The sequence below is a fragment of the Mastigoproctus giganteus genome, chromosome 9, assembly GCF_048544385.1.
Source record: "Mastigoproctus giganteus isolate SK-2022 chromosome 9, ASM4854438v1, whole genome shotgun sequence".
Lineage (NCBI taxonomy): Eukaryota > Metazoa > Arthropoda > Arachnida > Uropygi > Thelyphonidae > Mastigoproctus > Mastigoproctus giganteus.
The window spans coordinates 158765937-158788616 of record NC_143583.1 but is presented as its reverse complement, the minus strand read 5'-3'; the positions used below and the strand labels follow the sequence as shown (position 1 = coordinate 158788616).

Below are 22680 nucleotides of genomic sequence, written 5' to 3'. Positions count from 1 at the left end.
AATTATGAGAGCTTCCTTGGACTCAGGGGAGGTACCCATTGACTGGAGATGTGCAAATGTGACCCCAATTCACAAAGGGGGATCAAAGGCTGACACAAGTAATTATAGACCTGTGAGTTTAACTTCTGTTCCCGGAAAATTAATGGAGGCACTGGTGAAAGAAGCACTGCAGGATCATCTAGACAAGACTTCAGTTATAGCTAGGACACAGCATGGTTTTGTTAAGGGGAAGTCTTGCCTGACCAATTTGATTGGATACTATGATGCAGTCACAAAAGAACTGGATGCAGGGAATAACTTTGATATTATATACTTGGATCTTAGAAAGGCTTTTGATACTGTTGCACATGGAAGACTGCTGCACAAATTGGAGCAGTGTGGCATTGGAGGCAAGTTGCTGCTATGGATAAAGGGGTGGTTGAGGGGGAGAAGACAGAGAGTGGTAATCAATGGACACTGCTCATCGTGGACTAATGTTATTAGTGGAGTCCCTCAGGGTTCAGTATTGGGGCCTTTATTGTTTTCTGTATTTATAAATGATATTGATGATGGTATATCAGGCTTAATGTCCAAGTTTGCAGACGATACGAAGGTTGGCAGGGTTGTCAAGGACACTACTGACACTATGCTTCTGCAACAGGATTTGGAAAGGTTGAGCAGATGGGCTTCGAGGTGGCAAATGAAGTTTAACATTGACAAATGTAAAGTACTACATATGGGAAACAGCAACCCCAGAGCAACGTATCAACTCTGTGGTACTACTCTGACAGTGGTAGAGAATGAAAGGGACCTGGGGGTGGTGGTGCAGGCAGATATGAAGTTCTCTGAGCAGTGCAGACGAGCTGCAAGAGTAGCTCATGGTGTATTGTCAATGATATATAGGAATTTTTCTAGCAGGGATAAGGAGGTGATTATTCCCTTGTATAAGGCAATGGTCAGGCCACACCTAGAGTACTGTATACAGGCCTGGAGGCCTCATTTCAGGAAGGATGTAGAGTTGCTGGAACGAGTACAGAGAAGGGCAACTAGATTGGTGAATGGGACAAAGGGGTTCTCTTACGAAGAAAGGCTTAAGTTTTGCAAATTACAGTGTCTGGAAACTAGGCACCAGCGGGGTGATCTGATAGAGGTGTACAAAGCCTTGAATGGTTTGAGCATGCTCAATGCTGATGGGATTCTTCCTCTAGCTCAGAAAAATCACCTGAGAGGGCATAAATTCAAATTGAGGAAAGACAGATGTAGGATAGATGTGCGGAAATTTGCCTTTAGCCAGCGGGTGGTTGGTGGGTGGAACAGACTTCCATCCCTTGTCGTGGAAGTTGATAGCCTAAATAAGTTTAAGGCTCAGCTGGACAGGTATTTCGAACGAACAGAGGGGTGAAGTGGAAGTGGTTATTTTTATTTATTTATGTTACTTTTTTTTTTTTTTTTTGGCTGATGCTGCATAAGCTTGCTTTTTTGCATCAAATGCCTCTACTAATGCTAATGCTAATGCTAATGCTAACTTATCTTGGAAGCTACTAAGCTTTACATACCAACTAAGAAATATTGTTCAAGGTTCAGGCCTAAATGGATGTCAGACAAACTAATGAGACATATGGCAGAGAAGAAAAATGCATGGGATACATATAAATTAACACGTGACACAGAAGCCAATGATAGATATAAGTTGATCTGTAACCAAGTTACAAAGGAGGTTAGGCAGGCGAAGGCAGATTACGAGAAATCTTTGGCAAGGGATGCAAAGAAAAACAGCAAGGAGTTCTTTACTTATGTAAACTCTAGAAGGAAGGGGATGAATCAGATTGGTCCACTTGATATTGATGGTTCAACTGTTCATGATCCTGCTCAGGTAGCTAACAAATTAAATCAATATTTTGCATCTACATTCACACATGAGGAGTTATTCAGGAAGGGGAATGCCATAGATGAAGTAAACACTGGCAGTGAGCTAGATGATCTTGTAATAATTGAGAGTAAAGTGGAGGAGAAATTGTTGAAGAAAAATACAAGAAAGGCACCTGGGGTGGATGGGATCTATCCAGTTATATTAAAGGAGGCAGCAAAGGAAGTAAGCAATCCGTTAGCCATAATTATGAGAGCTTCCTTGGACTCAGGGAAGGTACCCACAGACTGGAGATGTGCAAATGTAACCCCAATCACAAAAGAGGATCAAAAGCTGACACAAGTAATTATAGACCTGTGAGTTTAACTTCTGTTCAGGAAAATTAATGGAAGCACTGCAGGATCATCTTGACAAGAATTCAGTTATAGCTCAGACACACCATGGTTTTGTTAAGGGAAGGTCTTGCCTGACCAATTTGATTGGATACTATGATGTAATCACAAAAGAATTGGATGCAGGGAATAACTTTGATATAATATATTTGGATCTTAGAAAGGCTTTTGATACTATTGCACATGGAAGACTGCTGCACAAATTGGAGCAGTTTGGCACTGGCGGCAAATTGTTGCTATGGATAAAGGGATGTTTGAGTGGCAGAAGACAGAGAGTGGTAATTAATGGACACTGCTCATCGTGGACTAATGTTATTAGTGGAGTCCCTCAGGGTTCAGTGCTGGGTCCATTGTTGTTTTCTGTATTTATAAATAATATTGATGATGGTATATCAAGCTTAATGTCTAAGTTTGCAGACGATACAAAGGTTGGCAGGGTTGTTAAGGATGCTACTGACGCTATGCTGCTGCAACAGGATCTGGAAAGGTTGAGCAGATGGGCTGAGAGGTGGCAAATGAAGTTTAACATTGACAAATGTAAAGTACTATATATGGGAAACAGCAACCCCAGAACAACCTATCAACTCTGTGGTACTACACTGACAGTGGTTTGTTATTTGTTTGTTTGTTATTTGGATTTTAGGAGCATTAGCAACTAAGGCCATATTGCTCAGGGATATGCGGTGGTCATTCCCTGACCTTTCCGCATCCTCTGTATTTGGTGGCGACGGGCTCGAACCCCGGTCTAATCAAGAAGCGTGTGCTACGCACTGCTGCTCCTTCCCACCTGGCTACGGAGGTGCCTCACTGACAGTGGTAGAGAATGAGAAGGACCTGGGAGTAATTGTGCAGGCAGATATGAAGTTCTCTGAGCAGCGCAGACGGGCTGCAAGAGTAGCTCATGGTGTCTTATCAATGATATACAGGAATGTTTCTAGCAGGGATAGGGAGGTGATTATTCCCTTGTATAAGGCAATGGGCAGGCCACACCTTGAGTACTGTATACAGGTCTGGAGGTCTCATTTCAAGAAGGATGTAGAGTTGCTGGAACGAGTACAGAGAAGGGTTAGTGAACGGAACGAAGGGTTGCTCTTACGAAGAAAGGCTTAAGTTTTGCAAATTACAGTGTCTGGAGACTAGGCACCGGCGAGGTGATCTGATAGAGGTGTACAAAGCCTTGAATGGTATGAGCATGCTCACTGCTGATGGGATACTGCCTCTTGCTCAGAATAATCACCTGAGAGAGCATAAATTCAAATTGAGGAAAGAAAGATGTAGGATAGATGTGCAGAAATTTGCCTTTAGCCAGCGGGTAGTTGGTTGGTTGGTGGAACAGACTTCCATCCCTTGTTGTGGAAATTGATAGCCTAAATAAATTTAAGGCTCAGCTGGACAGGTATTTCGAATGAACGGAGGGGTGAAGTGGAAGGTTTTTTTTTTTTTTATGGCTGATGCTGCATAAGCTTGCTTTCTTGCATCATATGCCTCTACTAATGCTAATTAACTTGATTCAACCTAAATTGGTATTTTAAGACATTCTACAAATCATTCGATTGTCAAAACATGAAATACCTTAACGATTTAAACACACCTTATCTGCACTGCCTATCAACTCTTGATCCTGATGCCTTTGAACATGTCAAATAAAGAGGTATAGCTTTCAAAAACTCGTTTAACATCATATGGAAAGAATTATGCAAAAGATACGATAAGAAACATCAACTACTATCCCAAATACACCATTTAAGATTTGGTCTTAAAAGGGATATGACAACCCAGACCTGGATAGAATTCACTACATATAATGATACACGTAGTAGAGCCGCTGTTAAGGAGGTTCAACATAGACACATTAAAAAATGGAATATTCTTACACAGAAAACTCACCCCCCCCCTTCAAAAACTTCTACTGTAAACATTTCTTCACTTCCTTTTACCACCACTGAACTTTCCGGCCTTGAATACGGATTTAATTTCACTATAAAAGACAACCATTATCCCTCTAAAGAATGTATCATAGAACTTCAGACCAAATTGGAAAACCACCCTGATAAATGACGGATAATACATCAAGCCAACTCCATTCTTAATTCAAAATTCCAACCCCAATCTAATATAAATAAACAACAGTAACAGACATACATAAAATACAACATAATCCAAACATCATTATACAGAAAGCCGATAAAGGGGATACCATGGTGATCTTAAATAAAAGTACATATATTGATAAAATGAAACAAATCCTTTCTGACCAAGATACATACAAACCCGACAATACATACAATTAATCCAGACACAAAAATAAACTTGATACCATCCTAAGGAAATTAAGGGCTAATAAAGAAATTAACTTACAAATTTTGCAACAAATTGGCATACGAAATAACATCCTTCCGTACATGTTTGGTATCACCAAACTACACAAACCCAACCATCCTTTAAGACCAATAGTCTCCTTCAATAAATCAGCTTTCGCCAATTTATCCTCCTTTCTAGTAAAGTTCATTTCCCCCACTTACAATATTTTCAAAATATAAAGTTCATAACCCCATCCAAACATTTGAAAAAATAAGTTCTATTACAATCTCCAACAAAGACATTTTAGCATCTTTCGATGTAGTCTCTTTATACACCAACATACACCTGCCATCCACTCTGCAAGCCTTACATAATTTCCTAATGGAAGACAGCACCTTAACCAATTGCACCTCTCTTTCAATCAATAGTATACTAGATTTCACATCACTTCTATTAGATGCCAGATATTTCCGGTTCCATAATCAGATATACCAACAGATATTCGGTTTACCTATGGGATTGGGAATTTCAGCCCCCTATCCGAAATTTACCCAGCCTCCATAGAGAATCAAATATTACAACCTTTCCCTTCAGAGATCAAATTATATGCATGATATGCAGATGACATCCTTATAATAGGGAACAAAACCATAATTAATAACCTTTTCATTAAATTTAATTCCATACACAACAGATTAAAATATACTCTTGAAATAGAAGAAAACAGACAAATTAATTTCCTTAACCTTACCATATACAAAATGGATACCAAACTCAGAACTAGAATTTTCAGGAAAAACACTCACACTGAAAAATACTTACATTTTGAGTCACACCATCCACTTAGTACAAAAAAAAGCCGTCCTCTACAACCAAATTTATAGTGAAAAATATATACAGTGATAACCCAGTTTAATATAATACAATAAAATATACAATAGCAGAAGCTTTTGAGACTGTAGCGTCTCTCTCTTTTTTATTTTTTTTAAAAAGAGACACTACAGTCTCAAAAGCTCCTGCTATTGTTGGTTGGTTGATATGTTGTTTAATGGCACAAGGGCTGCTAAGGCCATATTGTGCCTTTCTCCTATTGCATATTTTATTGTATTATATTAAACTGAGTTATCACTGTATATATTTTTCATAACCATGAAAAATACAGGCCCATTCATTACAAATTTATAATGCCATCAAATACAGTTCCACACAAGATGATCTATCTAACGAACTTCAATACCTTACAGAAAAATTCATATCCAGAAAATACTCTTTTCAGCTGATTCAACAAACTATTTCCACTGCCCAAAATAATATCAACAAACCATCCAAACACATTACATGCAGTAACATATGTATCGTTCTTCCTTACCACAGTAATCTTGCCGGACAATTCCGTCGAGTATTTGCTGGTACTGACATCACTCTCACATTTTCAGCATATAATAAACTAGGATCAATGTTTAATTCATATAAAGATACACATAAATATCAAATCAGTGACATGAACAATATTGTTTATTTAATCAAATGCCAACAAAACTGCAATGCATGGTACATTGGTAGCACCACCTCTAAATATGGCTCCACAAACAACATCCAATACACGAGCGTATTACCATTACAATAGCTTTAGGGTTTTGCTATCTTTCTAATTTTAACATAATAAATGCCAAATTACCCTATAACCTCTCTCCGGTTTGGAATCTCATGCACCTGAGATTCCCGCATATATCAAAGAGCATCACGGGAACATAGAGTCCTTTAAATATGCGCGTTTCACTTCCTTTACTATTGCCAACTGAAGACGATATGCCAATTCGTTATGGCTATTGGCCTCCTCGATTTACAGATATAGTTCAATCATTTTTAACCTTAAATTCTATGAAAACCAAGGATAAAGATGTGCACTTCTATTTCCGTGGGCATATTTTAACTCTGTTTCAAAATTAAATTTATCCATATTAATCCCAATTTTAAATTCAAATTAGTATCCATCCTATCTCAAGCATCAATTGCAGATTATATAAAAAGTGAGTACTGTAAAAATTAAGCTATGCTATTAACTTGAGTCAATCTAAATTGGTATTTTAAGAAATTCTACAAATCATTCAATTATATGCTTCATTTATTTTCTGATATCTACCACTCTCAAAGCTAATTCAGAAATCTGTATGTCAACATTTTGGAATTAATAATTAATTACAGTGGCCCCCTAGTGGTGTTCATATTTTTAAAATCACGATATCTACTCTCTACACACCATCAAAATACTAAATTAAATGAAGAGTGGCCTTATTAATTTCCTCCCTCTGGACATACCTGATATTCATGTGTTTAAAAATGTATCTCCTTGGAAACATTAACGTTGCTTGTATATTGGGATCTTATTTAGTTTATGGAAAAAGATGTACAAGAATAAAGTAAATAGAGGGAATATGTTGTATTTCCAGTTAAATAGTTGTTGGTAACAGTTAAATAGACTAATTTTTTATGCAAGTTATCTGATTACAGGCATCTAATAATTTCCCCTTAATAATGAAAAGACTGATGCCACTATCATATACATCATTATAGCTGAATTGTAAATCAACAGTGGCTAATAACTTTTACTTGCCATGATAATGCCGCTAATTTAATTTAACACTTGGTATTATTTGTGTTACTACTGGATTCAGCAGAATTCATAGTAGTAGTAGGCATATGATGGAGGAAAGCAAGTGTATGAGCTTATGCAGCATCAGCCAAAAAAAAAAAAAAAAAAATCACACCATTCCCTCCAAATGCCTGTCCAGTTCCTCCTTAAATTTATTCAACCTATCAACTTCCACAACGACAGATGGAAGTTTGTTCCAGCAATTAACCACCCGCTGGCTAAAGGCAAATTTCCGCGCATCTATTCCACATCTGTCCTTTCTTAATTTGAATTTATGCTCCTTTAGGCATAAATTCAATAGGGACAATAAAGCTTACTTATTGCATTGAATGCAATTTTCATATGCTATTCCCCTCAACGTGGGCACCTGTACGTGGTGAGGGGACCTCCCAGTGACGCTGCTGGGTTTCCAGATTAGCATCACTGGGATCTAACGCCCATACCTTGGTTTCAGGGTTACATCTTTGAAATCCGGCGTGTGCAGCCGTGCGCCGCGACCCGTGGAAGCGGAAAGGGGGATCCTGGTGGTTGAGGGGCCCAGCTTCAATACACCACTTTGGCCCCTGCTTCGACGAGACGGGTGGTCCCGGACCGGCTCGACTGGGATCAATCGGCGGGTGGTATTATACTGCTAGGGTCAACTGCGTTCCAATAAGTCTCCCTCCCTATGGTCCTGGGACGGGATAAAGACTTATTGGTAATGTGGGTATGGTGCTCTAAGCGAACTCGGCGTCCCATTCGTGTACGCAGTACCTGCTAGTTCACGAGTGGGCGTCCCCTCGTAGGGCTCCGTGGTGGGTGAGGTACTTAGGCATCAGACATTTTCTCTTTACTCATATGAGTAATTTAAATCTTTCTTCTGGGGCCCCAACAAGGCCCCTACCTAATCGAAATGATGACGCAGAAAACACCTCTGCAAAAAGAGCCAGGACTGAGGATACACCATCATCAGTGACACCGCTTTTCCTCATTCTCCATTCCACCGGAGAGCAGTCCATTGGGAAGATGTCACCCTTCTTTATCCAGAAAGGATTAGAAGGGTTGGCAGGTTCACCTAAAACTGTAAAAAGACTGCGTTCTGGCGACCTTTTGGTCGAAGCTTCTACCACCAAGCAAGCGGAAAAAATCATAAAGTCTACATCCATAGGGGGAATACCTATCGTCGTAACCCCTCACAAAACTTTAAATTCTTCACGTGGTGTCATATCAGAGTGGGACCTTCTTCATGTTTCTGAAGAAGAGATCTGCTCTGAATTAAAAGAACAAGGAGTGACAGCTGTCAAAAGAATATCAATGAGAAAGGATGGGAATCTCGTCCCTACCCGAGTTCTCATCCTAACGTTTAACACCCCACGGCCTCCAAGTTCCATCAAAGCAGGCTATCTAAACTGCCCAGTGAGGATTTATATCCCAAACCCACTGCGGTGTTTTAGATGCCAAAAATATGGCCACTCACAAACATCTTGTCGTGGTAACCCTGCCTGTGCTCGATGTGGTGTGAAAGACCACGAGAGCAAGGAATGTACAGCTCCAAAACCCACCTGTGTCAACTGCCAAGGTGAGCACCCCGCCTACTCAAGAGCATGCCAGCGGTGGAAGGACGAAAAAGAAATCCAAAAATTGAAAACAGAGCTGAATATTTCCTACCCAGAGGCCAGAAAACGTATCCAACCAGTAAATAGCGGGAAACCTTCATATGCCGAGAAGGTTTCTGCTAAGAGCACTATCGGGACACAAACTGAGATGACTATACCACCAAGAGAGTCATTCACCCCGATTGCATGCTATTTATTGAGTTCTCAAAAGCCCACCAAAAAAACACAGTCAGTTGCCACTCCTGTATCCGTACCTCCTAGTGCTCCACCACTACCAAAACCAAGTGGTAAAGAGCCTCAAGTAACAACAGAAAGAATGGATGTAGAGAACAAGGAGGTACAGGATGAATCAGTCTTGGAACTCTTTGCGGAGGAGGAAATGGACACGGGACAGCGTCCATTCTTCCCCAAAAAAGACAAATCCAAGACTGATAAAACTAAGCCCTCAGCACCTCGGAAGCCGCCTGATGGACCCACCAAGCCAAAATAATGGCTAAATTCCTACAATGGAATTGTCGTGGATTCCGGCGAAATACAGATGACATCAAGGCCCTCCTGCAAAAGCACGAGCCAGTTTGCTTTTGCTTGCAGGAGACTTATTTAAAGGCAAATGATGATCCCACCATGCATAACATCACAATCTTTCGTAAGGATAGAATTGCGGATGGTCCTGCCCATGGAGGAGTGGCTATCCTTGTGAATAATCAGACCGCAGTTCAGCCCTTGCTAATTACAACCAGCATAGAGGCTGTTGCAATTCGCCTTACAGTGGGATTCCTATTAACGGTCTGCTCTATTTATTTGCCACCTGGGACTGACATCTCCCAGGAAGACCTTGATGATCTTGTAACGCAGTTGCCTCCCCCTTTCTTACTTCTTGGGGATTTTAATGGACATAACACCCTGTGGGGTAGTGTTAACATCAACGGAAGGGGACGAGTCATAGAGCGTATGCTCAATGACAATGACCTTTCCCTTCTGAATACTGGAAAAAACACCTTCTTCCACATGCCTACCCGTACTTTTTCTGCCATTGATCTCTCTATCTGCTCCCCTTCTCTACTCCCTTCACTCACTTGGGAAGTGGAGGAGAATCCATACGGAAGTGATCACTTCCCTGTGATAACCTTGTTACACAGTGGGAGACCATGTCTTCCTTTCAGGTTACCACGGTGGAAGATTGATCAGGCTGACTGGTTTGCCTTCCAAAATCAGGCAAATTTTGATCTCAGTACCGTCAGCCAAGAGCCTATCAATGAAGCAGTAACGTACATCACAGAAGCTATCGTCCAAGCAGCTGCGAATGCAGTTCCAAAAACATCTGCCCGGTTTCCACCATTTCCCAAACCTTGGTGGAATTCCCAATGCACAACAGCAAAAAGGGCCCAAAACAAAGCGTGGGGGATATTCCGCCGATATCCTACCACGACAAACCTTATGGCCTTTAAACGCGCACGAGCTAAAGCACGCTATACCCGCCGTCAGAGTCAAAAGGAATCGTGGATCCGTTTTACATCATCTATTAACCAGTCTACCAACTCCAAGGTAGTCTGGGATAAAATCCGGAAAATGAAGGGAAAATATACATCCCACCCTTCTTCAATCCTAGATTATAATGGATGCACTATTGCAGATCCAACTGCAATAGCCAATGCTCTTGGGGAAACATTCTCTAACATCTCCGCAACATCTTCCTATTCCCCAGAGTTCCTGGTCCTGAAATATAAAATCCAAAAACAGACACTTGACTTCAAGTCCAAGGGCCTCTATCCCTACAACGGGGAATTCACTAGAGAGGAACTGAAAAGAGCTCTCACTCTTTCCAAAGCAAGTGCTGTTGGACCAGATGGCATCCATTATGAAATGATTAAACATCTTTCATCAAAATCTATGGATTATCTGCTCCTTCTATATAACAGAATCTTTATTGAAGGGCAGTTTCCGGATTCCTGGTGCAAGGCAATCGTTCTTGCCTTTCCTAAGCCAGGAAAGGATCCAAAAATCACCACCAATTATCGTCCTATTGCTCTGACTAGCTGTCTGTGCAAAGTCCTGGAGAGAATGGTCAATTCTCGTTTAATATGGTATTTAGAATCAAATGACCTTCTCTCCAATATCCAGTGCGGCTTCCGAAGGAACCGGTCCACTCTGGACCATCTTATTAGACTGGAAACATCCATCCGGGATGCTTTCCTAAAACGCGAACACTTGGTGTCAGTGTTTTTTGACATGGAGAAAGCGTATGACACAGCTTGGAGATTTGGCATCTTAAAAGATCTGCATAGCCTGGGTCTCAGGGGACGACTCCCCATTTTTATTAAAAACTTTTTGGCCAACCGATCTTTCCAAGTTCGTGTGGGATCCTCACTCTCTTGTTCCTTTAGTCAAGAGGAGGGAGTACCACAGGGATCAGTTTTAAGTGTCACGCTTTTCGCCATCAAAATAAATTCCATCACAGGACAACTTCCTCCTACCGTAAACAGTGCCCTCTATGTTGATGACTTTAGCATATTTTGTCAGTCATGCAACATGAGGGTTATTGAAAGACAACTGCAAAAATCCATTGATCGCCTCAACTCCTGGGCACTTGCAAATGGCTTCAGGTTCTCGCCGGAGAAGACCGTTTGCGTACACTTTTGTCGCAAGCGTAATCTTCATCCTGAACCTGAATTAAGGCTCGGACAAAATGCTATTCCAGTAGCAGCGGACACAAAATTCTTGGGACTCGTATTTGATCAAAAGCTGACCTTTCTGCACCACATCCGTCAACTTCGCACAAAGTGCACACGCGGGCTTAATATTCTCCGCTCGCTCTCCTCTACATCTTGGGGAGCAGACCGTTGTACGCTTCTTCGGCTTTACCGTGCACTTGTGCGATCCAAACTTGATTATGGGTCCCAGGTATATTCTTCAGCCAGAGACAGTGCCCTTCGATGGCTGGATCCTGTCCATCACCAGGCTCTTCGTGTCGCTACTGGAGCATATCGCACATCTCCTGTCCAGAGTTTATACGTCGAAGCAAACGAACCACCGTTATCGCTTCGACGTAAGCAGTTGTCTTTAAACTATGCTCTAAAGCTGAAATCCCTGCCAGACCATCCTACGTGGACATCCGTTTTTGATCCACGTTGGGAAAACTTATATAATACCCATCAGACTGCCAACCGACCTTTTGGCATTCGTGTCCAAGAGCTACTCAGAGAGTTTAACATCATGGTAGACAAGGTTGCACAAACACCAAAAGAAACTCTTCCACCCTGGCATGCTCATACTCCATCGTGCGACTTTTCCCTTAAGAAATGGGTAAAGTCTGAGACCTCATCATCTGTCTACCAGCAGCTCTTTTCTGCACATCGAGCTGAGAACTCCGACTTCCTGCCTGTCTACACAGACGGCTCGAAGTCTGAATCGTTCGTTGGATCTGCTGTTGTGTTCCCGGACACTATAATATCTCAGCAGATTCTTCCCGAATCCAGCATATACACTGCAGAGCTGCATGCTATAGAGTTAGCCTTGGATCACATTCGAATTTCTCAATGCCAAAGGTCAATAATATACTCTGATTCTTTGAGTGTATTACAGGCTTTATTATCTTTGAGACGCAGCTGTCATCCAGTTCTCTCTCGGGTTCAGCAGAAGATATATTCTCTTCATAAATATAAATTTGATATTCGCTTCTGCTGGATTCCTAGCCATATTGGGATAAAGGGAAATGATTTGGCTGACACTGCAGCCAAATCAGCAGCTCCCACTAACAATCGTTGCCTGTCAGTCCCCTATACAGACTACAGGCAAATAATACGAGAAAATATATATTCCCAATGGCAAGAACTATGGCATAGAGAGAGAACAAATAAATTATACCAAATAAAGCCTCTAATACAAACATGGCAGTCCAGTCTGCGCAGGAATCGGAGCGAGGAAGTTGTTCTTGCCCGACTCCGCATAGGACACAGTCATCTGACACATTCGTTTCTGCTGAGGGCGGATGATCCTCCTATGTGCGAGCAATGCGACACCATTTTATCCGTTAAACATATTTTATGTGACTGTCCCAGTTTTAGTAATGCTCGTTTTATCGCTTTTAACCATCTGACTGAGCCTTATACACTCAGTCAGATTTTATCCGACAATGACCAAGTGTCTGCTATTTTTAGTTTCTTGAAATCAGTAAACCTTTTTAACCATATTTAAAAAATCTTTTTATTTTTACCTTGTTTACTGCTATTCGTCTTTTAAAATATATACGTGGCTTTTATACCCTGACTTAGTGACCTAATTCGTTAGGTCACTGAAAGCTTTTTATCACTTTCATGACAAGGTTTTGGCGCATTATAGCCTTAGTCGCTGATGCGCCAATAAAACTAAACTAAACCAAAAATCATATGCTATTACTAACATGGCTCCAAGTTTAACCTCTAATATAATCAAATAAATTCTGTATACACTTCATATATAAAAAGTTAGTTAGTATATTAAACAAGTTGACTAAATTGGGTATAACACAGGGTAAGATTTAAAGCACTTCCTTGGGCATGGATTTTTTTTAAAATGAATACTAAACTTATAAACTAAGTATACTAACTCAATGTTTAGCATTGCAGATTCTGAAATATCTTTCAGTAAAGTAAAATTTTTAAATATATTTTATTACGTAAAGTAAAATTTTTAAATATTTAGTATTAAGTAATATTTTTAAATATATTTTATTACCAGATTAAAGATATGGATAATTATTGTTAATCATCAAAAAAGTTATTTAAAAATAAGAATTTACAATACCTTTGTGTACTAGGTTTGACTTTTTGCTTAATTTGGTCATTAGCAACATCTTTCACTAGAACGCTACTTTATAAAATATCTTGATAGATAACATCTTCAGTGTAGATTTTCCCTGGTGGGGTTCTGATTTAGCCTTGTCTGTGGCATTTATGACAGAAACAGGACAGACAGAACCCCATGCCATGGAAGTTAGTTATAAAGGTTAAAAAAAAATAATAATAGTAGTAGTAGTGGCATGTGATGCAAGAAAGCAAGTGTATGAGCTTATGCAGCATCGGCCAAAAAAAAAAAAAAAAAATCGCAAAACAATTCTCTCTAAATATTTGTCCAGTTCCTCCTTAAATTTATTTAACCTATCAGCTTCCACAACCACAGATGGAAGTTTGTTAAAGCAATTAACCACCAGGTGGCTAAAGGCAAATTTCCGCACATCTATTCTACATTTGCCCTTCCTCAATTTCAATTTATGCCCCCTTACGTACGTAATCTGAACAAATGGAAGAATCCCATCAGAATTCAGCGTGCTCAACCCATTCAAGGCCTTAGACACCTCAAGCAGATCACCTAGTCTCCAGCTGCTGCAATTTGCAGAACTTAAGGATCTCCTGGTAAGAGGATCCCTTCATTCCCCTCACCAATCGTGTTGCCCTTCTCTGTACACGCTCAAGCAAATCTACATCCTTCCTAAAATTAAGCCTCCAGACCTGTACTCAAGGCGTGGCCTGACCATTGCCTTATACAGAGGGACAATCACCTCCATTTCCCTGCTAGAAAATTCCTGTATATCATTGACAACACCCCATGACCTGCCCTGGCAGCCTGTCTGCATTGCTCACAAAACTTCATATCTGACTGCAAAATTACTCCCAGGTCTATTTCAATTTTCTACAACGTTAAGTGTAGTACCACACAGTTGGTATGTTTCTCTGCAGTTACTTCTACCCATATGCAGTACTGTGCTTTTTCAATGTTAAACTTCAGTTGCCACTTCTCAGCCCAACTGCCCAAATTTTCTAGATCTTGTTGCAGTAACACACTGCCATTACTGTCATTAACAACCCTGCCAACCTTTGTATCATCTGCAAACTTCGATACTAAGCCTGATATACCTACATCAATATCATTGATAAATATACAAAACAACAATGGGCCTAACACCCTGAGGGACACCATTAATAACATTAGTCCATGCAGAGCAGTATCAATTGATTACCACCCTCTGTCTTCTCCCAATCAACCATCCTTTTATCCATTGTGGCAACTTACCCTTAATACCATTCTGCTCAAATATGTACAGTAGTCTTCCATGCACAACAGTGTCAAAAGCTTTCCTGAAATCCAAGTATATGATATCAAAATTATTTTTTGTATCTAGTTCTCTTGTAACCACATTATAATAACCAATCAAATTTGTCAGACAAGACTTTCCTTTAACAAACCCATGCTGTCTGAATTATTGCTGCAGTCTTGTCTAGATGATCCTGCAATGCATCTTTAACAAGTGACTCTATTATTTTACCTGTAACAGAAATTAAACTAACTGGTCTGTAATTACTCGTGTCACCCTTCGATCTCCCTTTGTGAATTGTGAACACATTTACACATCTGCAGTCCGTGGGGACATCCCTGAGCCCAAGGATGCTCTCGTAATTATGGCTAAGGGTTTGCTTACTTCCTTTGCCACCTCCTTTAATATAACTGGATGGATCCCATCCACCCCTGGTGCCTTTCTTAAGTTTAACTTTGACAATTTCTCCTCCACTTTGTTCTCAGTTATTACAAAATCATTATGCACCCTGTTACAATTAGATAACCTTCTGGCATTTTCACACCTTAATAACTCCTCATGTGTGAATGCAGATGCAGAATACTCATTCAGTTTGTTTACTATCTGAGCAGGATCATCAACAGTCGAACCATCGATATCAAGCGGACCAATCAGATTCATCCCCTTCCTTTTAGAGTTTATATAAGTAAAGAAATCCATGCTATTTTTCTTAGCATCCTTTGCTAAAGATTTCTCATGATCTGCCTTCGCCTGCCTAACCTCCTTTGTGATTCGATCACAGACTAGCTAATATATATCATAGGCTTCTGTGTTGCCTCAATTTATATGCATTTTTCTTCTCTGCCACGAGTCTCATTAGTTCATTTGACAACCATTTAGGCCTAAACCTTGAACAATATTTCTTAATAGGTATGAAATGTTCAGTAGCTTCCACGATTAATTCCTTGAATGCTTCGCACTTAGAATTTGCTGTTGGTAACATCATCAGTTGGTCCCACTGTACAGAATTTAAAAACTGTCTGAGACCACTGTAGTCACCTTTACAGAAGCAAAAACTCCTTCCTTTACCCCTGATGTTAATTATATCTTTAAGTAAATCCCACATCAGTACACTGTGATCAATGCCGCCTATTGATTCCTTTATCTGCAAATTCTCAATACACAAATGATCACTGCTGATAACCAGATCAAGAGTATTACCCTCTCTGGTTGCCTCTTGAACATGCTGCTCCAGAGAACAATCATCCAATAAATCCAGAAAAGTCTCACTAGTGTGAGAGTGACCAACCCATAAGTTCCAGTCTATATCTGGGAAGTTAAAATTCCCCATTATAAGACATTCTGTTTTACTAGCCCACTCTGTTTCTCTTTACAACTGGTCATTGTACTCATTAGGCCTATAAGACACTCCTACTCTTATTTTTGCACCCAAGCACGGTACTAAGTACTATAGGTTATAATACCTCTCGTGTTTGGGGTTCTCATAAAAAAAAAAAAAAAAAAAAAACTGACTCAACAGTGCACTGTTCATCTGTGTCAACTGGATGCACTTCTTTTGATTTTATGTTTTTCTTAATTAACAGCATAACCCCTCCTCCCTTTCTATCTTTTCTGTACACATTGTACTCTCCAAATTCAATTCCGCATTCCTAATATCTGTGTGACACCACGTCTCTGATATCCCAAAAATATCCGCCTTTAAGTTCTTGACAAACACTTCAAATTCATCAAATTATTATTAGCCATATGGTGCAAGGAAGCCTGAGGCTTATGGTGTACCAGCAAAAAAAAGAAAAAAAAAAAAAAAATTCTCACGTTACCCAGAGAGAGAGAGAGAGATGTGTATACAGGGTGATTCACTACCAGTGCGACAAACTTGCAGGAGGTGTAGGGGGCACAAAGACAAATCGGAATCATATAGCATTGCAGGGTCCGAAATGACTTCTTCATGCAGTAGAGGACGTTGAACAGGAGGTCGCATGAACAGCGATCCTGCTGGAAGTCAGCATTTGCGAACCATTTCTGTTGAAGAAACCAAGTAGCAAAAGTCCTCCGGAGTGGATAATCCGCAGGCTCCAATGATTGGACGCACGTTGCAGATGGTATGAACTCATTTGGTTTGTTGACAGTATCCTCCGTACAGTGGATTGGAAAATACCAAATCGTTGGCCTATCGCTCGAGTACTCGTACTGCCTTCTGCAAGATGTAGGACATTCTCCTCATTGTCTGGCGTCCTCATCGTTCGCTCTCGATTCATGGTACCTCTCGTGAAACAACCAGTCTCACGTAACCTTCTGTGCACACATGTGAAAATAGTATGATGAGGAGCACGCCTGTGCGGGAAACGTTCCTGGTAAAGTGCAGAGCGGCACGCCCATTGCAGTCCGCAGCTCCATACACAAGGTGCATGTCGGCCAGTTCAACGTTTGAATACTCGTCCATCCTACTACCTTGGGAACCGGTTCGGAAATGCTGACTTCCAGCGGGATCGCTGTTCACGCGACCTCCCATTCAACGTCCTCTACTGCATGACGAAGGCATTTCGGACCCTGCAATGCTATGTGATTCCGATTTGTCTTTGTGCTTCGTCCTCCTGCAAGGTTGTCGCACTGGTAATGAATCACCCTGTGTGTGTGTGTGTGTGTGTATATATATATATATATATAGAGAGAGAGAGAGAGAGAGAGAGAGAGAGAGTCAGAAGTGGGGAATCACCAAGAAAGCAAGAAAGAGAAGAATGGTGATAACCAGCTCAGTACCCTGGGTTTGCCAAGCCCATACTCACCAGATGTGAGTCCCTGTGGTAAATTTATTTTCTATACTTGTAGTATTGATATACATGCAAATATACATGTACCTATTCTTATTATTAGTTACCCTAACACATCCCATATACCCACCTGTTTCACGATGACTGCCATCAGTCCCCGAAACCCACAACAATCCAGGCCACTGCTTATTCTAATAGAAGCAGCTACTTTTAACCCTTTAGTCTGTGAACCCCCCAAGCTAGCAGTTTTCCGACCCACCTAACACTGCCTCGATAGCATCAGCAAATATTCTTGCACCCTTTATATTTAAGTGTATCCCATCCCTGTAGAAACAGTCTCTCCTGTTAACAAGCACAGATCAGACTGAAAAAAATTCTACCCCTTAAGCCTTGCATATTTGCTCCAGGGCCGAATTAATTGACAAGGCTCTCACCATGTACTCTCTCCTATCGTGTCTGGGTAGAATTGCAGACACTTTCAAATTTAATGTTCTGGTTTAGTGGTTAGTATAGTTAATAGAAGTACACCAGAAGTAATAACAACACAGACATGAATATCTCTCTCTCTCTCTCTCTCTCTCCCCATTACACTATTGGTTAAACTGTTACTTATGTCAGTTAGTCATTTGCACAGATGTATCATTACTTAATTTCATATTTAAAAATTAACTCAATAAATTCTGGTTAATATCATAAACTCAAATTCATGTTGAGACTTTTTGAATGATATATGATTTATCTTTCTAGATGTAAAACAAATTTGAGACCAATATTGTGAGCAATCGTATTCAAGGACAGTTTGTATTACATATAATAGATTTGAAAAAAGTGAATTTTAAAGAGTCCAACTTAGAAAGGTATACTGAGAGTAGTTTAAATTATTTTTGTATGTCTAAATATTCTGCTCCTAGCTGTTTAGTTTTGCAGATTTTGAGTAAAAAGAAGGGAAAAAAAAAGAAAGAAAGAAGCAAACTTTTGTATACTTGCCATCAAGTCCATTTTCTCCATTTATACCTTTCGGTCCAAGCATTCCTGGAAGACCAGGATATCCAGTATGTCCAGGCTCACCTTTCATACCTGGAAGCCCATCAGCTCCAGGAGATCCAAGCAAACCATATAACCCATGAAAACCTGGAGGACCTTTGGGTCCAGGATCACCAGGTGGTCCAGATAAATCAACATATTCCAATCTGAATGGCTCACCAATTTCTCCTTTTTCTCCTATAAATGAAAGAATTAAAGTAAATTTGTTAAAACATTAAAATTCTGGAGAATAGTGAAAATCAATTTGCAGAGAGTGTAATTTAATTTCTTAAAGGAGTACAAATTAACCTCAGCTGTATCGTGGTACTTCCTGTACCATTTCTTCAATGACTGAATTGCTGTCCTTATTACACTGTTAAGTTCGGACACTATGTTTACTATAATTACTAGATTGTACCATGTTGAGTCACTTTCAAATATTGGCTCTGAAAGCAAGCTGCTTTCACTTTGAGGATATTATTATTATTATTATTAGGAATGGTCACCACAATGGGATATAGCTTAAAATTGTTTTGTTTACTCTAAAACATCACTTATTCAAACTGTTTTTTTTTTTTTTTTTTCTCAGAACAGAGATTTTCCCTAAACAAAAATGATACAGTTCTGATATTCTTCCAGAATAGTTTCACAGCTGTTTTGTAAAATCAAAAGCAAAAATTAAAAGCAGATTAAATTTAGGACATTTTTATTGTTAGATAATACCCCTGCACATCCTTCTAATGAAGTTCTATTAAGTGATGATGTAAAAATTAAGCACTTTTTCTTGTCTGCTGGTAACATAGTTTTCATACAATCTATAGATCACAGTGTGTTTTACTCTGCTGTACATGTTTTTACTGAAGTAAAAATTGGGTTTTTGTTTTTGATGATTAGGATAAGACAGTGGCCAGTATTAAAAATTGTAACATAAAATTTGCTACTAACAACTCAGCTGCAAGTTTGAATGAAATAAAGCAGAATACAATATGGAAAAAACTATTTAATGATAATGTTCTTATTTATTTAGAGGAAATCAGAAATAAAGAGTGAGTGTATCGAACAACATTCTACTGTAGGCAATCACAGGGAATAGATTTGTTTTAAGTTGACTCTAGCAATTAACTAGATTAGTATAAGGGATTAGTATTAGTGTCAGTAGTGGCAAATTATACAAGAAAGCAAGCTTATACAGCATCAGCAAAAAAAAAAAAAAACCCTTCCCATTTCACCTAATCATCCCCTTCCAATAAAAAAAAAAATAAAATAAATAAAAAATAATAATAGTAGTAGTAGTGGCATGTGATGCAAGAAAGCAAGTGTATGAGCTTATGCAGCATCAGCCAAAAAAAAAAAAAAAAAAATATCACACCATTCCCTCCAAATGCCTCTCCAGTTCCTCCTTAAATTTATTCAAGCTACCCACTTCCACAACAACAGAGAGAGATGTTTGTTCCAGCAATCATCAATCCTTCCTCAATTTGAATTTATGCCCCCTTGTGTGTGCAGTCTGTGCAAGAGGAAGAATCCCATCAGCATTGAGCTTTCTCAATATATTCAAAGCCTGAAATAGCTCAATCATATCACCTCATAGGTGCCTAGGCTCCAGACACTGCAATTTACAGCACTGAAGTCTTTCTTGTTAAGAGTACCTCTTTCTTCTATCTTGCCAATCTTGTTCTTCTCTATATCCATTCCAGCAACTCTACATCCCTCCTAAAATGAGGCCTCCAAACTTTTATGCAGTACTCAAGATGTGGCCTGACCACTGCCTTATACAATGGGATAATCAGCTCCTTATCCCTGCTAGCAAAATTCCTGTATATCATTGACAAAACTCCATGAGCCCCAAACGCCATACTGCTCCAATTTATACAGCAGTTCCTTATGTGTAACTGTATCAAGAGCTTTCGTGAAATCCAAGTATATGATATCAGAATTATTTCTGCATCCAGTCCCTTTGTTACTAAAACATAGTAAAAACAAAAACCTTGTCTGATTGGTCAGACAAGATTTGCCCTTAATAAATCCATGCTATAACTGAAGTATAATTGCACACTTGTCAAGATGGTGCATTATTTCTTTAACTAGTAACTCCATTATTTTCCCTGGAAGAGAAGTTAAGCTAAGAGATCTGTAACTGCTTGTATCAACCTTTGATCTTCCTTTGTGAATTGGAGATACATTTGCACATCTCCAGCCCATGGGGACTTTCCCCGAATCTAAAGATGCTCACGAATATGGCAAAGAGTTTGCTTGCCCCCTTTGCTGCCACTCTTAATATAATTGGATAGGTCCTACCAACCTGTACCAACAATTGAAGTTAATTTCAACAGTTAGCTTCAATTGTTGAAGTTAATTGTTAAAATTAACTTCAATGATTTCTTTTCCACTTTGCTCTCAGTTATCACAAAATCATTTAGCTACCTGTTAAAGTTTGGTAAACTACTAGCATCCTTTTCCCTAAAGAACCTTCATTGAATACAGATGCAAAATACTTATTCAGTTTGTCATCAACAGTTAAACCATTGCTATCAAGTGGACTATGGTGCCTCTGTAGCCAGGTGGGAAGGAGCGCATTGCGTAGCACACGCTTCTTGATTAGACTGGGGTTTAAGCCCGTCACTACCAAATACGGAGGATGCAGAAAGGTCAGGGAATGACCACCGCATATCCTGGAGCAATATGGCCTTAGTTGCTAATGCTCCTAAAAACCAAATAAATAATTAACTAATAATTTCAAGTGGACTATGTGATTCAATCCCTTTCTTCTAGTGTTTACCTAAGTAAAGAGGCCTTTGCATCCTTTACCAAAGATTTCTAATAATCTGCCTTAGCTTGCCTGACCTTCTTTGTGATTTAATTGCAGACTAGTTTATATCTACTGTAGATTTCTGTATCATTTGATAATTTATTTGCATCACATGCATTTTTCTTCTCTGCCATGAGTATCATTAGTTCATCTGACATCCACTTAGGTCTAAGTAAGCCTTGAACTGTATTTCTTAGTATGAAAAGTCTAGTAGATGTCTATGATTATTTCCTTGAATAATTCCCATTTTGAATTTGTGGACGATAAAATCTTCAGTTGGTCCCATTGTAGAGAATTTAAAAACTGCCTGAGACCACTGTAGTCTCCTTTACAAAAACAAGACTCCTTCCCTTTCCCATTTGTGGTAGTTACATCTTTAAGTAAACTCCACATCAACACATACACTGTGATCACTGCCAGCAGGTTGTTCTTTTATCTTCAGATTCTTAATGTATGAATAATCACTGCTGATAATCAGATCAGAGAGTATTACTCTCTCTCTCTCTCTCTCTCTCTCTCTCTCTCTCTCTCTCTCTCTCTCTCTCTCTCTCGTTCTCTTTCTTACATGGGTGTAGAAAACAGTCATCCAATAAATCCACAAAAGTCTGGCTAGTGTGTGATCAATTCAAATTCCAATCAATATCTGAAAAGTTAAAATTCTCATTATAAAACATTCTGATTTACTGGCCCACTCTATTTCTCTGTACAGTTGTTCACTGTACCCATCAGAGTCATTAGGCCTATAACACATACTACTCTAATTTTTACTCAACAGTGCTTATGTCATGCCAAACAGACTCGATATTACACTGGCCACCCATGTCAACTGGATTTACTGCCTTAAATTTTATGTGCTTCTTAACTAAAGGCATAAACTTTCCCCCTTCCTATCCAGAGAGGATGGGAGGGGGAAGTATATATTGTACTGCATATTCAAATTCTGCATCCCTTATATCTGAGAGACACCATGTCTCTGACATCCCCACAAATTCTGCATCCCTTATATCTGAGAGACACCATGTCTTTGACATCCCCACGAATTCTGCATTTGATAAATTGACCATCACTTCAAATTTATTTACAGGTAGGTTTCTGGTAGCCAAATTTTTTGCTTCAAATTTATTTAAATTAATTTCTGAAATATTTGTAAATTTAATTCTTAACTTCTGCATTACATTCTTTCCACTAACTTTGGTAGCTTAATCTTAATTTCACTAGTG

General features: G+C 39.5%; 1 protein-coding gene across 1 annotated transcript in view; it reads right to left on the bottom strand.

Annotated features, from left to right (window-relative positions):
- LOC150080841 (uncharacterized) overlaps positions 1–22680 on the bottom strand; it is an 852072-nt gene that overhangs the window by 68656 nt on the left and 760736 nt on the right. Inside the window, exon 37 of the mRNA XM_090381010.1 lies at positions 18616–18849. Within this exon, the coding sequence (XP_090237136.1) occupies positions 18616–18849 (234 nt within the window). The remainder of the gene's footprint in view (positions 1–18615; positions 18850–22680) is intronic.